Raw genomic sequence first — 17,971 nt, 5'->3', positions numbered from 1 at the left:
CATGAATGTGTGGGGGTACAAGACATGAATGTGTGGGGTACAAGACATGAATGTGTGGGGGTACAAGACGAGGTGTGGGGGTACAAGACATGAGGTGTTGGGGTACAAGACATGAATGTGTGGGGGTACAAGACATGAAGTTGTGGGGGTACAAGACATGAATGTGTGGGGGTACAAGACATGAATGTGTGGGGGTACAAGATATGAATGTGTGAATGTGTGGGGACAACCTTGTGACCATGGATATACCTTCTGACAACCTTGTGACCATGCACCAACTCACCTCATCTTGTCTGTTGACCAGTGCACCAGCCTCCAGAAGTACCAGGAGTGCATCAAGTGCACCTTGAGAGGTTGCTCTAATCACAGGTGTTAAGCCCATCTGTCAAGTAAACAAAAGACAGGTCACTTACAGTGGTCAGACAATAATAAGACACATTTGACATTATTTTCAATATTTGGGAGACATTGAAGTCACTGGCACGAGAATCTTATTGCTGTTATAGAAATACATATGCCATATTCTCTATGTGATAGAAATACATAGGCCATATTCTCTGTGTGAAATAAACCTGGCTATATTCTCTACAGGTGCAAGGTTCTTGTACCTGTTGGATCTCTCAATAAACTGTTGACACACATTGTGTAGGTTGGGGGGGGGGGGCAAACAAAGGTCTACATTTTAGTTTGGGTGTGTTGTTCAATAGACCTTCAGCTTTTCCCCCACATGAAATTTGTAGGCAGCAGCTTTTAAGCTACATGCTGGTGACTCAATGACAATGTGTACAAAATGATGTCACAGCACATGGCACTGTGTACATACTCTAGTCCACAGTCCTGGTCCACAGTGGACCAAAGGCAGTGGACCAAAGGCAGTGGACCAAAGGCAGTGGAACAGGGGCAGTGGACTAGGGACAGTGGACCAGGGACAGTGGACTAGGGACAGTGGACCAAAGGCAGTGGAACAGGGGCAGTGGACTAGGGACAGTGGACCAGGGACAGTGGACCAGGGACAGTGGACCAGGACAGTGGACCAGGGACAGTGGACTAGGGACAGTGGACCAGGGACAGTGGACTAGGGACAGTGGACCAAAGGCAGTGGAACAGGGACAGTGGACTAGGGACAGTGGACCAAAGGCAGTGGAACAGGGACAGTGGACCAGGACAGTGGACCAGGGACAGTGGACCAAAGGCAGTGGACCAGGGACAGTGGACCAGGGGCAGTGGACCAGGGACAGTGGACCAGCGACAGTGGACCAGGGACAGTGGACCAAAGGCAGTGGACCAGGGACAGTGGACCAGGGGCAGTGGACCAAAGGCAGTGGACCAGGGACAGTGGACCAAAGGCAGTGGACCAGGGACAGTGGACTAGGGACAGTGGACCAGCGACAGTGGACCAGGGACAGTGGACCAAAGGCAGTGGACCAGGGACAGTGGACCAGGGGCAGTGGACCAAAGGCAGTGGACCAGGGACAGTGGACCAAAGGCAGTGGACCAGGGACAGTGGACCAGGGGCAGTGGACCAAAGGCAGTGGACCAGGGGCAGTGGACCAGGGACAGTGGACCAAAGGCAGTGGACCAAAGGCAGTGGACCAAAGGCAGTGGACCAAAGGCAGTGGACAGTGGACCAGGGACAGTGGACCACGAACAGTGGACCAGGGACAGTGGACCAAAGGCAGTGGACCGGGGGCAGTGGACCAAAGGCAGTGGACCAAAGGCAGTGGACCAGGGGCAGTGGACCCAGGGACAGTGGACCAGGGACAGTGGACCAGGGGCAGTGGACCAGGGACTTTGGACCAGGGACAGTGGACCAGGGGCAGTGGACCAAAGGCAGTGGACCAGGGACAGTGGACCAAAGGCAGTGGACCAGGGACAGTGGACCAAAGGCAGTGGACCAGGGACAGTGGACCTGGGGCAGTGGACCAGGGACGGTGGACCAGGGGCAGTGGACCAGGGACAGTGGACCAGGGACAGTGGACCAGGGGCAGTGGACCAGGGGCAGTGGACCAGGGACAGTGGACCAGGGACAGTGGACCAGGGACAGTGGACCAAAGGCAGTGGACCAAAGGCAGTGGACCAAAGGCAGTAGACCAAAGGCAGTGGACCAAAGGCAGTGGACCAGGGACAGTGGACCAAAGGCAGTGGACCAAAGGCAGTGGACCAAAGACAGTGGACCAAAGGCAGTGGACCAGGGACAGTGGACCAAAGGCAGTGGACCAAAGACAGTGGACCAAAGGCAGTGGACCAAAGGCAGTGGACCAAAGGCAGTGGACCAAAGGCAGTGGACCAGGGACAGTGGACCAAAGGCAGTGGACCAGGGACAGTGGACCATGGACAGTGGACCAGGGGCAGTGGACCAGGGGCAGTTGACCAGGGGCAGTGGACCAGGGACAGTGGACCAAAGGCAGTGGACCAGGGACAGTGGACCAGGGGCAGTGGACCAAAGGCAGTGGACCAGGGGCAGTGGACCAGGGGCAGTGGACCAGGGACGGTGGACCAAAGGCAGTGGACCAAAGGCAGTGGACCAAAGGCAGTGGACCAGGGACAGTGGACCAAAGGCAGTGGACCTGGGACAGTGGACCACGAACAGTGGACCAGGGACAGTGGACCAAAGGCAGTGGACCGGGGGCAGTGGACCAAAGGCAGTGGACCAAAGGCAGTGGACCAGGGGCAGTGGACCCAGGGACAGTGGACCAGGGACAGTGGACCAGGGGCAGTGGACCAGGGACTTTGGACCAGGGACAGTGGACCAGGGGCAGTGGACCAAAGGCAGTGGACCAGGGACAGTGGACCAGGGGCAGTGGACCAAAGGCAGTGGACCAGGGACAGTGGACCTGGGGCAGTGGACCAGGGACGGTGGACCAGGGGCAGTGGACCAGGGACAGTGGACCATGGACAGTGGACCAGGGGCAGTGGACCAGGGGCAGTGGACCAGGGACAGTGGACCAGGGACAGTGGACCAAAGGCAGTGGACCAGGGACAGTGGACCAAAGGCAGTGGACCAAAGGCAGTGGACCAGGGACAGTGGACCAAAGGCAGTGGACCAGGGGCAGTGGACCAAAGGCAGTGGACCAAAGGCAGTGGACCAAAGGCAGTGGACCAGGGGCAGTGGACCCAGGGACAGTGGACCAGGGACAGTGGACCAGGGGCAGTGGACCAGGGACTTTGGACCAGGGACAGTGGACCAGGGGCAGTGGACCAAAGGCAGTGGACCAGGGACAGTGGACCAGGGGCAGTGGACCAGGGACTTTGGACCAGGGACAGTGGACCAGGGGCAGTGGACCAAAGGCATTGGACCAGGGACAGTGGACCAGGGGCAGTGGACCAGGGACGGTGGACCAGGGACAGTGGACCAAAGGCAGTGGACCAGGGACAGTGGACCAGGGGCAGTGGACCAGGGGCAGTGGACCAGGGACAGTGGACCAGGGACAGTGGACCAAAGGCAGTGGACCAAAGGCAGTGGACCAAAGGCAGTGGACCAGGGACAGTGGACTAGGGACAGTGGACCAAAGGCAGTGGACCAAAGGCAGTGGACCAGGGACAGTGGACCAGGGACAGTGGACCAAAGGCAGTGGACCAAAGGCAGTGGACCAGGGACAGTGGACCAAAGGCAGTGGACCAGGGGCAGTGGACCAAAGGCAGTGGACCAAAGGCAGTGGACCAGGGACAGTGGACCAGGGGCAGTGGACCAGGGACTTTGGACCAGGGACAGTGGACCAGGGGCAGTGGACCAAAGGCAGTGGACCAGGGACAGTGGACCAGGGGCAGTGGACCAGGGACGGTGGACCAGGGACAGTGGACCAAAGGCAGTGGACCAGGGACAGTGGACCAGGGGCAGTGGACCAGGGGCAGTGGACCAGGGACAGTGGACCAGGGACAGTGGACCAAAGGCAGTGGACCAAAGGCAGTGGACCAAAGGCAGTGGACCAGGGACAGTGGACTAGGGACAGTGGACCAAAGGCAGTGGACCAAAGGCAGTGGACCAGGGACAGTGGACCAAAGGCAGTGGACCAGGGACAGTGGACCAGGGACAGTGGACCAAAGGCAGTGGACCAAAGGCAGTGGACCAAAGGCAGTGGACCAAAGGCAGTGGACTAGGGACAGTGGACAGTGGACCAGGGACAGTGGACCAGGGACAGTGGACCAGGGACAGTGGACAGTGGACCAGGGACAGTGGACCAAAGGCAGTGGACCAGGGACAGTGGACCAAAGGCAGTGGACCAGGGACAGTGGACCAAAGGCAGTGGACCAAAGGCAGTGGACCAAAGGCAGTGGACCAGGGACAGTGGACCAGGGACAGTGGACAGTGGACCAAAGGCAGTGGACCAGGGACAGTGGACCAAAGGCAGTGGACCAAAGGCAGTGGACCAGGGACAGTGGACCAGGGACAGTGGACCAAAGGCAGTGGACCAAAGGCAGTGGACCAGGGACAGTGGACCAGGGACAGTGGACCAGGGACAGTGGACCAAAGGCAGTGGACCAGGGACAGTGGACCAGGGACAGTGGACCAGGGACAGTGGACCAGGGACAGTGGACCAAAGGCAGTGGACCAGGGACAGTGGACCAAAGGCAGTGGACCAGGGACAGTGGACCAGGGACAGTGGACCAAAGGCAGTGGACCAAAGGCAGTGGACCAAAGGCAGTGGACCAAAGGCAGTGGACCAGGGACAGTGGACCAAAGGCAGTGGACCAAAGGCAGTGGACCAAAGGCAGTGGACCAGGGACAGTGGACTAGGGACAGTGGACCAAAGGCAGTGGACCAAAGGCAGTGGACCAAAGGCAGTGGACCAGGGACAGTGGACTAGGGACAGTGGACCAAAGGCAGTGGACCAAAGGCAGTGGACCAGGGACAGTGGACCTGGGGCAGTGGACCAGTACAGTGGACCAGGGACAGTGGACCAAAGGCAGTGGACCAAAGGCAGTGGACCAGGGACAGTGGACCTGGGGCAGTGGACCAGTACAGTGGACCAGGGACAGTGGACCAAAGGCAGTGGACCAAAGGCAGTGGACCAAAGGCAGTGGACCAAAGGCAGTGGACCAGGGACAGTGGACCAAAGGCAGTGGACCAAAGGCAGTGGACCAAAGGCAGTGGACCAAAGGCAGTGGACCAAAGGCAGTGGACCAGGGACAGTGGACAGTGGACCAGGGACAGTGGACCAAAGGCAGTGGACCAAAGGCAGTGGACCAAAGGCAGTGGACCAGGGACAGTGGACCAGGGGCAGTGGACCAGGGACAGTGGACCAGGGACAGTGGACAGTGGACCAAAGGCAGTGGACCAGGGGCAGTGGACCAGGGGCAGTGGACCAGGGGCAGTGGACCAGGGGCAGTGGACCAAAGGCAGTGGACCAGGGACAGTGGACAGTGGACCAGGGACAGTGGACCAGGGACAGTGGACCAAAGGCAGTGGACCAGGGACAGTGGACCAAAGGCAGTGGACCAGGGACAGTGGACCAAAGGCAGTGGACCAAAGGCAGTGGACCAAAGGCAGTGGACCAGGGACAGTGGACCTGGGGCAGTGGACCAGGGACAGTGGACAGTGGACCAGGGACAGTGGACCAAAGGCAGTGGACCAAAGGCAGTGGACCAGGGGCAGTGGACCTGGGGCAGTGGACCAAAGGCAGTGGACCAGGGGCAGTGGACCAGGGACAGTGGACCAGGGACAGTGGACCAGGGACAGTGGACCAGGACAGCGGACCAGGGACAGTGGACAGTGGACTAGGGAGAACCAGAGTGACAGGTACTGAACTAGTCACATGACAGGGTTTGTTGACACCAACACGTCACACAAAGCTAATTATAGAAACAACAGACAAATGCTAATGGTTGCCAATAGACAACAGAAGATAGATTGCCACGTGACATGAATCAAACAGACGGCACTAACCACATCCTGCTTGTCCATCTCACAGCCAGACGCCAGCAGAAGCTTGCACACGTCAGCGTGTCCTTCTTGGGCGGCATAGTGGAGGGCGTTACGTCCGTCCTGCAACACAGGAAAACATCCAGTTGACACAGGCACTAGTTAGTGTACACACGGCAATATTTAGTGGACCTCCACACACGGGAATTGTATGTGTACACCCGCACACGGAATATTAAGTGTACACAGAATGTATAACTAGCCCTGTACAACACGCTACACACCGTGGCTGTAGCACTAGCCAATATTCCGTGTGTTCTCCCAGTCCTAAGAACTGGCAGCAATGATTTTTTACGACACTAAAACTAATTTTGTAATAAGAGAAAAAAACAAACCAGACAACCGTTGGTACACAACGTGTTTTGTAAGCACCAACTTACCAGACAGACCTAGGTAACTCAACTAGTATCTACCTTCATCTTTAGATTCATTTTTACTTTATCGTATACAAAGCATAGAGGAACTACTGTAATCGTGCACAAAAATCACATGAAATTTTGACAGTTTTCATTGTTTTACACCTCAGTACATCATCATATACGGAGTATAGGGGACTTATTTTAATCGGGCAAAAATAATAAATGCAGATTTATCACAATTTCAGCGTTCTATGCGTAATCGAGTCGGAAAAACTGGGCTTTACAATGCTGTCCGTATGTCTGTCTGTAAACACGATCACTTGAGTACCGTTACAGCTATGTTGCTGAAATTTCATATATAAGTATTAAATCAAATTTGTAGTTATGTATCATTTTTTCAGCGATTTCCGGTAACCGGAAGTGGAACTTATTCTACTTTTGGTTTTTTAAAAGCCTATAACTTAACTACTATTTCAGATAGAAAAACGAAATTTCAAAAATAGTAAAATATCTATTCCTCTGCCTTCGATCAAATTTTGAGTAATTTCCGGAAGTAGTAATTTACGCTATCTCCGATTTCTCAAAAAAAAAAAAAAAAAAAAAAAAAAAAAAAAAAACGCATGTGAATTTATAAAGTACTAATAATACTCCGCACTATTATACACAGAAAGTTTGGCGTTCACTTGGTGCGAAATTCTTTTTTTTACGAGATTCTATTATATTTTTTTAAATTTATGTAATTAAAAATTGATTAACAATCATGTCTATATCCCGAGTTGCCATCTCCTGTAATGTTATATAAGAATATTCGAGAAAGTTTAGGGGAGATCATTCCCGCTTTTTCAAAGACTAATTCGACATCTAATAGGACTGAAGAATGGCACTCCTATTGCGTTGCTATGTAAAGTTTGTAAGAAATCGCTCCATTAGACATAGGTCTAAAGTTGAAACATTTTTACCAAAACCCCACCCACCCATCCCCCCGCCCCCACACACGGACGGACAATGAAACGTAGTAATAAAGTATTCAGACCCAAGACACTTCCCAGTGCATACCGCGTGGTAAGTCGGTGGGGGGGGGGGGGGGGTCACTTAATTCAAAGTGTTCCTGACATGAGTTTCTCCAGCCAAGATTTCTGGTAACGTTTGATACGGTCCTTATCTGCCGGCATGGGCATGCATACATTAGCATGTGTGTAGGTCATATTGGTTAATCCTAGGTGTGTAGATTAGGTTAATGTGTGTAAGTCATATGGGGCTTTGGTTAATCCTAGGTGTGTAGATTAGGTTAATGTGTGTAAGTCATATGGGGCTTAGGTTAATCCTAGGTGTGTAGGTCAGGTTATTAAGTTAATGTTGTAGTATATTGTAGGTTGGGATGATGTTATATTGTAGGTTGGGATGATGTTATATTGTAGGTTGGGATAATGTTATATTGTAGGTTGGGATAATGTTATATTGTAGGTTGGGATAATGTTATATTGTAGGTTATGATAATGTTATGTTGAATGTTAGGATAATGTTATGTTGTATGTTAGGATTATGTTATGTTGTTGGTTAGGATAATGTTATGTCTATTGTTAGGATAATGTTATGTTGATGGTTAGGATAATGTTATGTTGTAGGTTAGGATAATGTTATGTTGTATGTTAGGATAATGTTATGTTATATGTTAGGATAATGTTATGTCTATGGTTATGATAATGTTATGTTGATGGTTAGGATAATGTTATGTTGATGGTTATGTCACAAAGTCGGAATGTACTTAAAGAAGTGCAGTTAACTCAGTAACCCACAGAGTCATGAGGAAATAAACTTTTGAAAATAGCAAACAAAATCCCCGCTATTTATAGAAGAGTCAAGCCATTGAAATTGAAAGATTTTTCTAGTTCAGATCTCTTGGAATGTCAGCGTACCTTTGATAAAGCGCCTACTAAACAGCTCTTGAAGTGCTTTCAATATTCAGCTCCCTGCAGTACTTCACGAGGGATAACCCTGACAGAACCCCAGCACACCGTGTCTTTTGTTGGGGCGGCCATTAAAAAACAAGGCCCGTAAATCTGGGCACCTAGGCACCGGGCCAACCCACGTAGGCCTGCGACTTTCACGACAGGCGTACACAGGCTGCTGGTTCGTTTGGTCACAAAAATGCCGAATTTATTTTTTATTTGGCCACATTTAGCTTCAAATATTGGACATGTTTTTTCCTGCCAAATGTTTTAAAGGTGTCGGCCAAAAGTAAATGTAAACAGAGCAGCAACATCTCGGATCTAGTCGGTGGGTTTAAACTTTTGGCCAGACAAACTGTGATAAAAATGATGGCCAGACAAACTGTTATAAACATTATGGCCGGATACGATGGCCAGACACATTGCTATAAACATGATGGCCGGACAGTCCATCCTACAGGAGTTTGGTGGCCACTAACAGCCCCAAGTGTCCAGTCACCCATTCATGATCTACCCACAGGACACATAGATCTAGCTAGACGTCAGAATTAGCGTTCTCCCATTGTTAGACCTGAGCATGGCGTCCATAGATCAGGCCCAGAATATCAAGTACTTCAGATGTTCAGAGTTACCCCAGGGGCAGACAATCCGGTACTTTAGATGTACAAGATCAGAGTTACACCAGGGGCAGACAATTTAGAGGTACAAGATCAGAGTTACCCCAGGGGCAGACAATTTAGATGTAGAAGATGAGAGTTACGGGCACGACCAGCGGGAGGTCGTCATACAAAGAGCGAGAGATTTATTGCTCTACGTCTGTCATAAATCGGCCAGTTGACACCATCTGTCACGTGACTAGATAGGTCTGTCATGGAGGACTTGAGGGACTATTTACTCGGAGATTAAATCCATAAACTACACGGAGTTATCTAGTCATTAGCGGCACTCAGGAGTCATCTAACACACAGTGGAGTCATCTAACCACCAGTGGAGTCATACAGCTCACACTGGAGTCATTAGCGGCACTCACGAGTCATCTAACTACCAGTGGAGTCACCCAGCCCACAGTGGAGTCACCCAGCCCACAGTGGAGTCACCTAGCCCACAGTGGAGTCACCCAGCCCATAGTGGAGTCACCCAGCCCAAAGTGGAGTCACCCAGCCCACAGTGGAGTCACCCAGCCCACAGTGGAGTCACCCAGCCCACACTGGAGTCACCCAGCCCACAGTGGAGTCACCCAGCCCACAGTGGAGTCACCCAGCCCACAGTGGAGTCACCCAGCCCACAGTGGAGTCACCCAGCCCACACTGGAGTCACCCAGCCCACAGTGGAGTCACCCAGCCCACACTGGAGTCACCCGGCCCACAGTGGAGTCACCCAGCCCACAGTGGAGTCACCCAGCCCACACATCCATTAGCGGCCCACCAGTAATAAGACAACACCAGACCGTATGGAGGTCAAGAGTTCACGGGGTCAAAAAGCCATCTGTGGTCAAACGAAGGATTAGGTAGGGTATCGCTGGCTATTGATACACATGTTTACTCGTACAAAAGGGTAACATCGGTGGCAAGTCTTGTCTTAAGGGTAAGATGGGCGGCAAGTCTTGTCTTAAGGGTAACATCGGCGGCAAGTCTTGTCTTAAGGGTAAGATGGGTGGCAAGTCTTGTCTTAAGGGTAAGATGGGCGGCAAGTCTTGTCTTAAGGGTAACATCGGCGGCAAGTCTTGTCTTAAGGGTAAGATGAGTGGCAAGTCTTGTCTTAAGGGTAAGATGGGCGGCAAGTCTTGTCTTAAGGGTAACATCGGCGGCAAGTCTTGTCTTAAGGGTAACATCGGCGGCAAGTCTTGTCTTAAGGGTAACATCGGCGGCAAGTCTTGTCTTAAGGATAAGATGGGCGGAAAGTCTTAGAGGTAAGCACAGACTTCAGGGTCTAACCACAAATCTCCTGTAGTCAACACAAAAACACAACGAGAGGCCGAGAAAGGCTTGCATAAGTGCCACGCCCCCAACCGTCAACAAACAGCTGTTTAAAATTCATCAAGGGGGTGGGGCAGTCATCAGCATCCATGCCAGTAGCACTAGAGGGTGGGGGTGGGGGAAATGGTGCACGGGGTGACCCTCCAAAGGGGGATAACGCAACGTGTTCCACCACTGTGTGGGTGTACGTGAACAAAAACTAAGATATCAAGTTGCCGTCGTAACCTTTGAACCTGGATGTTATCTGATCCTAAACTTTACAGTTTTTTTAAAATATAGACCTTTACTACAGTTGAATGTAACCCTTACCTGTGTCCTGAGAGAATGTAACCCTAACCTCTGCCCTGAGTTAGAATGTGCCCCTAACCTCTGCCCTGAGAGAATGTAACCCTAACCTCTGCACTGAGAGAATGTAACCCTAACCTCTGCCCTGAGAGAATGTACCCCTACCCTCTGCCCTGAGAGAATGTAACCCTACCCTCTGCCCTGAGAGAATGTACCCCTAACCTCTGCCCTGAGCTAGAATGTAGCCCTAACCTCTGCCCTGAGAGAATGTAACCCTACCCTCTGCCCTGAGAGAATGTAACCCTACCCTCTGCCCTGAGAGAATGTGCCCCTACCCTCTGCCCTGAGAGAATGTGCCCCTACCCTCTGCCCTGAGAGAATGTGCCCCTAACCTCTGCCCTGAGAGAATGTGCCCCTAACCTGTGCCCTGAGAGAATGTGCCCCTACCCTCTGCCCTGAGAGAATGTGCCCCTAACCTCTGCCCTGAGAGAATGTACCCCTAACCTCTGCCCTGAGAGAATGTGCCCCTAACCTCTGCCCTGAGAGAATGTGCCCCTAACCTCTGCCCTGAGAGAAAGTGCCCCTACCTTATCGGGGTCCAGCCCGGCGCCTCTAGACAGCAGCTCCTTGATGAGCTCCACCTGACCTCTGCTGGCAGCGAGCCGCAGGTCATCTGACAGCGTGGCCTGGGGGTGGGGGCTTAAGGGCCGGAGCGGCACTCCCCGTGACATCTCTGAAACAGATGGACAAATCAAAAGGTCAAGTTTTTGGTCACTCGGTCAAGTTTTTTGGTGGTCACTTGGTCAAGTTTTTTGGTGGTCACTTGGTCAAGTTTTTTGGTGGTCACTTGGTCAAGTTTTTTGGTGGTCACTTGGTCAAGTTTATAATTGTCTTCATGTAGTCAGCTGACTGACTGTCCTCATGTAACCAGCTATCTTGGCGTATTTCCCGACCAATTTATCAGCCAGGAATGTAGCGCCTGTATTAAGACACTCGATATTTGACATATGAGGGGGGGGGGGGCTGGATGGTATTGTCTTCACACAGGCGAAGATGTTTTACTACTCAAGTACTTCTAGCGTTCATACTTAGGTACTTTATAGTACCATGTTACATGGTCAGTAATTTTTGTCTTTAAAGTACTTTATAGTATCATGTTACAAAGTCAAGTACTTAATGAAGCTATACAAAATTGCGACTATCACTTTGATCAGAGAGATCCTGTGTTCAACATTTTTTCTTGTTCACTGTCAACATCCAAACATTACCGCTAGGTAAACAAACCCTGATGTAGCCAGTAAATCCACCCATGTAAACCCTGATGTAGCCAGTAAATCCACCCATGTAAACCCTGATGTAGCCAGTAAATCCACCCATGTAAACCCTGATGTAGCCAGTAAATCCACCCATGTAAACAAACCCTGATGTAGCCAGTAAATCCACCAATGTAAACCCTGATGTAGCCAGTAAATCCACCCATGTAAACCCTGATGTAGCCAGTAAATCCACCCATGTAAACCCTGATGTAGCCAGTAAATCCACCCATGTAAACAAACCCTGATGTAGCCAGTAAATCCACCCATGTAAACCCTGATGTAGCCAGTAAATCCACCCATGTAAACCCTGATGTAGCCAGTAAATCCACCCATGTAAACAAACCCTGATGTAGCCAGTAAATCCACCAATGTAAACCCTGATGTAGCCAGTAAATCCACCCATGTAAACCCTGATGTAGCCAGTAAATCCACCCATGTAAACAAACCCTGATGTAGCCAGTAAATCCACCCATGTAAACCCTGATGTAGCCAGTAAATCCACCCATGTAAACAAACCCTGATGTAGCCAGTAAATCCACCCATGTAAACCCTGATGTAGCCAGTAAATCCACCCATGTAAACAAACCCTGATGTAGCCAGTAAATCCACTCATGTAAACCCTGATGTAGCCAGTAAATCCACCCATGTAAACAAACCCTGATGTAGCCAGTAAATCCACCCATGTAAACCCTGATGTAGCCAGTAAATCCACCCATGTAAACAAACCCTGATGTAGCCAGTAAATCCACCAATGTAAACCCTGATGTAGCCAGTAAATCCACCCATGTAAACCCTGATGTAGCCAGTAAATCCACCCATGTAAACAAACCCTGATGTAGCCAGTAAATCCACCCATGTAAACCCTGATGTAGCCAGTAAATCCACCCATGTAAACAAACCCTGATGTAGCCAGTAAATCCACCCATGTAAACCCTGATGTAGCCAGTAAATCCACCCATGTAAACCCTGATGTAGCCAGTAAATCCACCAATGTAAACCCTGATGTAGCCAGTAAATCCACCCATGTAAACCCTGATGTAGCCAGTAAATCCACCCATGTAAACAAACCCTGATGTAGCCAGTAAATCCACCCATGTAAACAAACCCTGATGTAGCCAGTAAATCCACCCATGTAAACCCTGATGTAGCCAGTAAATCCACCCATGTAAACAAACCCTGATGTAGCCAGTAAATCCACCCATGTAAACCCTGATGTAGCCAGTAAATCCACCCATGTAAACCCTGATGTAGCCAGTAAATCCACCCATGTAAACAAACCCTGATGTAGCCAGTAAATCCACCCATGTAAACCCTGATGTAGCCAGTAAATCCACCCATGTAAACCCTGATGTAGCCAGTAAATCCACCCATGTAAACCCTGATGTAGCCAGTAAATCCACCCTTGTAAACAAACCTTGATGTAGCCAGTAAATCCACCCATGTAAACAAACCCTGATGTAGCCAGTAAATCCACCCATGTAAACCCTGATGTAGCCAGTAAATCCACCCATGTAAACAAACCCTGATGTAGCCAGTAAATCCACCCATGTAAACCCTGATGTAGCCAGTAAATCCACCCATGTAAACCCTGATGTAGCCAGTAAATCCACCCATGTAAACAAACCCTGATGTAGCCAGTAAATCAACCCATGTAAACCCTGATGTAGCCAGTAAATCCACCCTTGTAAACAAACCTTGATGTAGCCAGTAAATCCACCCATGTAAACAAACCCTGATGTAGCCAGTAAATCCACCCTTAGCACAGAGAGACTGTAGAGAAAGGCCATTGTACTTGTTAGGTCATGCGTCCTATGTGATTCCAAATACGTCTCAGTGGAGAGATTACCTCTCCCAAGCGTACAGTATGCTGCCAGCGTAGGGTAAGCTGTGAGAGAAAAGTGAGAAGTGTCGAGCTGAGAGAAGCACCCGGAGACACGTCCAAATAAATTAAGCTCAACACCGTGAAACACATCTGGTGGGTTTGCTCGCAGATCTTCCTCAGATCACATGTACTAAATAAACATTGAGATAACCTGTGGCCCGCCCTTAGGCCAGTCAGTGACAGCTTTTATTCTATCACATGAAGCACCATGGTCAAATCAACTCAAATGTGTTAGTGGCAGTGTTTCTTCCAGACTTTTTTCTCCGAGGGGGGGGGGGGGGCACTTGAAATCTTCGGGGGGGGGGCGGTAAACTTTCTTCGGGGGGGGGGGGCGGACACTGTTAAAAGTATATATTTTCTATATAAATTATATAAATTTCATTTCGTTCGGGGGGGGGGGGGGGGGGGGGGGGGGCGGTAAAAAAAATTTCGGGGGGGGGGGGCTTCGCCCCCCCCGAAGAGATGCCTGGAAGAAACTCTGGTTAGTGGTCAGAAAGTTCAGTAGCCAGTTAGGATTAAAGGAAAAAAGTAACAGGAAAAAGTATACACCGGAAAAATGTCATAGGAAAAAAAGTCTCAGAAATAAAAGTGACGTGGAAAAAAAAATCACAAATGTATATTTACATAGAATTTATTATAACTTTTATATATCAAGTTTTCAGAAAGTGCAAATCAACTTACGGTTAATTGAATGTAATGTAATCATTTTAAGATACAAAATTGTAGGTTGTATATTATTATGTATAGTAATATTTATAACCAGCGTAAAATTATTTACTATGCAGTATGTAGGTTTTAATTCCGTTATACATGTAACAATAGTAACATTAAATATAATTTAATTGAATGTTCCAACCTTCTCAGTTCCATCGTGTTTTTTTAAAAATACCAACTTTAAATTTGCGTGAAACAGCATAAAAGACGGAGTTAATGTGACTTGCTGTCATAAACTCATCGCAACAATAGTTCAACCACCTTTACTGCCCTCATTTACCATGCTCATTACATCACAAAGCAAAGGATCAAAACAGAAAGCCGATACAGTACAAAGGCTGTCTTGACGCAAACAATACACCATACGGACAAGGCCGACGGAGGAGCAGCCGACCATGGAAAGGACTACGGCAAAAAACATATGCAGAACATGATGTGTCTAAATTTCATTTATGATCATTTTCTACCGTGTATTTAACTAAATACGTAACATATTATATGCAAATTATCTTAGGGGTCGTCCATAAATGACGTCACATTCGGCGGGGGAGTGGGGTCCGTAATTTTGTGACGGTGTGTGATGAGGGGGAGCGGTGGTGGGGGTGTTCAGATGGTGCTACGTCACACTTTTGCATTATAAAAAAGCAATGTTAGAAAACGGAATTTTGTCGTTATTTTGCGTTTTAGAAACTGTTTTAATAAATTGCAATAGGAATTGATTAAAACACTCTATTTTGACAGAGGTCTAGTTAGTCTATCCCAGGTGACCTGAGTTCAGTAGCCAGTGGTTAGGTTAGTCTATCCCAGGTGACCTGAGTTCAGTAGCCAGTGGTTAGGTTAGTCTATCCCAGGTGACCTGAGTTCAGTAGCCAGTGGTCTAGTTAGTCTATCCCAGGTGACCTGAGTTCAGTAGCCAGTGGTCTAGTTAGTCTATCCCAGGTGACCTGAGTTCAGTAGCCAGTGGTCTAGTTAGTCTATCCCAGGTGACCTGAGTGGAGTAGCCAGTGGTCTAGTTAGTCTATCCCAGGTGACCTGAGTTCAGTAGCCAGTGGTCTAGTTAGTCTATCCCAGGTGACCTGAGTTCAGTAGCCAGTGGTTAGGTTAGTCTATCCCAGGTGACCTGAGTTCAGTAGCCAGTGGTCTAGTTAGTCTATCCCAGATGACCTGAGTTCAGTAGCCAGTGGTCAAGTTAGTCTATCCCAGATGACCTGAGTTCAGTAGCCAGTGGTCTAGTTAGTCTATCCCAGGTGACCTGAGTGGAGTAGCCAGTGGTCTAGTTAGTCTATCCCAGGTGACGTCAGTAGCCAGTGGTCTAGTTAGTCTATCCCAGGTGACCTGAGTTCAGTAGTCAGTGGTCTAGTTAGTCTATCCCAGGTGACCTGAGTTCAGTAGCCAGTGGTCTAGTTAGTCTATCCCAGGTGACCTGAGTGGAGTAGCCAGTGGTCTAGTTAGTCTATCCCAGGTGACCTGAGTTCAGTAGCCAGTGGTTAGGTTAGTCTATCCCAGGTGACCTGAGTTCAGTAGCCAGTGGTCTAGTTAGTCTATCCCAGGTGACCTGAGTTCAGTAGCCAGTGGTCTAGTTAGTCTATCCCAGATGACCTGAGTTCAGTAGCCAGTGGTCAAGTTAGTCTATCCCAGGTGACGTCAGTAGCCAGTGGTCTAGTTAGTCTATCCCAGGTGACCTGAGTTCAGTAGCCAGTGGTCAAGTTAGTCTATCCCAGGTGACGTCAGTAGCCAGTGGTCTAGTTAGTCTATCCCAGGTGACGTCAGTAGCCAGTGGTCTAGTTAGTCTATCCCAGGTGACCTGAGTTCAGTAGCCAGTGGTCAAGTTAGTCTATCCCAGGTGACGTCAGTAGCCAGTGGTCTAGTTAGTCTATCCCAGGTGACCTGAGTTCAGTAGCCAGTGGTCTAGTTAGTCTATCCCAGGTGACCTGAGTTCAGTAGCCAGTGGTTAGGTTAGTCTATCCCAGGTGACGTCAGTAGCCAGTGGTCTAGTTAGTCTATCCCAGGTGACGTGAGTTCAGTAGCCAGTGGTCTAGTTAGTCTATCCCAGGTGACGTGAGTTCAGTAGCCAGTGGTCTAGTTAGTCTATCCCAGGTGACCTGAGTTCAGTAGCCAGTGGTCTAGTTAGTCTATCCCAGGTGACGTGAGTTCAGTAGCCAGTGGTCTAGTTAGTCTATCCCAGGTGACCTGAGTTCAGTAGTCTATCCCAGGTGACCTGAGTGGAGTAGCCAGTGGTCTAGTTAGTCTATCCCAGGTGACGTCAGTAGCCAGTGGTCTAGTTAGTCTATCCCAGGTGACCTGAGTTCAGTAGCCAGTGGTCTAGTTAGTCTATCCCAGGTGACCTGAGTGGAGTAGCCAGTGGTCTAGTTAGTCTATCCCAGGTGACCTGAGTTCAGTAGCCAGTGGTCTAGTTAGTCTATCCCAGGTGACCTGAGTTCAGTAGCCAGTGGTTAGGTTAGTCTATCCCAGGTGACCTGAGTTCAGTAGCCAGTGGTCTAGTTAGTCTATCCCAGGTGACGTGAGTTCAGTAGCCAGTGGTCTAGTTAGTCTATCCCAGGTGACCTGAGTTCAGTAGCCAGTGGTTAGGTTAGTCTATCCCAGGTGACCTGAGTTCAGTAGCCAGTGGTCTAGTTAGTCTATCCCATGTGACCTGAGTTCAGTAGCCAGTGGTCTAGTTAGTCTATCCCAATATTGACATTGCTGACAAGAAATGTACTGAGCTGTGTTGTCTGTCCTGTGGTGTGTTTGATTATGGAACAAATAAAAACAAAATGGCTGGACCCGTGTTATCGTCACAGACAAACTTGGATCGGTATGCGATCTGTGGCTCTGTTTCTGTGCCTGTTTCTGTGGCTCTGTTTCTGTATCTGTTTCAGTTTCTGTGGCTCTGTTTCTGTAGGCTGTTTCTGTGGCTCTGTTTCTGTAGGCTGTTTCTGTGGCTCTGTTTCTGTAGGCTGTCTCTGTGGCTCTGTTTCTGTATTTGTTTCAGTTTTTGTGGCTGTTTCTGTGGCTGTACTTGCGGCTATGGGTTGTGACCAGAGTTCAATATGTACTAGCTCTGGTTCTGTATGAACAATCTAGACACTGAACATACACCTTGACCAGTAGGTCGATGAACTTAAGATTTCTGCACACGACACTTTCATTGATCAACCTGATTTGACTTAACTTCAAGAACTTTTTATTGATTACCCCCCCCCCCCCCCTCCCCTGTGGAAGTTGATTAACTCCAAAAATTCACCATGTCATGTAAGTGCTAGGTGTCGCCGGCCTGTGAGCCTGTCAGTCTTTGTTTTACACCGTCCAGTTCGCTGACCGGACACTGACCTACAGACGGCCAGACACTGACCTACAGACGGCCAGACACTGACCTACAGACGGCCAGACACTGACCTACAGACGGCCAGACACTGACCTACAGACGGCCAGACACTGACCTACAGACGGCCAGACACTGACCTACAGACGGCCAGACACTGACCTACAGACACTGACCTACAGACGGCCAGACACTGACCTACAGACGGCCAGACACTGACCTACAGACGGCCAGACACTGACCTACAG

The 17,971-nt window shown here is 49.6% G+C and overlaps 1 protein-coding gene across 5 annotated transcripts in view; it reads right to left on the bottom strand.

Moving 5' to 3' along the window:
- Positions 1-17,971, bottom strand: part of LOC131939544 (mucin-12) — a 75,421-nt gene that overhangs the window by 20,178 nt on the left and 37,272 nt on the right. For all 5 annotated transcript variants that reach the window (XM_059297921.1, XM_059297922.1, XM_059297919.1 and 2 more), the window contains exons 3-5: positions 11,077-11,222; positions 5,885-5,983; positions 284-382 (exon numbers count right to left, since the gene is read on the bottom strand). In XM_059297921.1, the coding sequence (XP_059153904.1) occupies positions 284-382; positions 5,885-5,983; positions 11,077-11,222 (344 nt within the window). The remainder of the gene's footprint in view (positions 1-283; positions 383-5,884; positions 5,984-11,076; positions 11,223-17,971) is intronic.

Source organism: Physella acuta, unplaced genomic scaffold (assembly GCF_028476545.2).
Source record: "Physella acuta isolate Inbredline_101_S28 unplaced genomic scaffold, ASM2847654v3 ptg000283l, whole genome shotgun sequence".
NCBI classification, from domain to species: domain Eukaryota; kingdom Metazoa; phylum Mollusca; class Gastropoda; family Physidae; genus Physella; species Physella acuta.
Note: the sequence above shows the minus strand (reverse complement) of the source record. Positions and strands in the feature narration are given on the sequence as shown.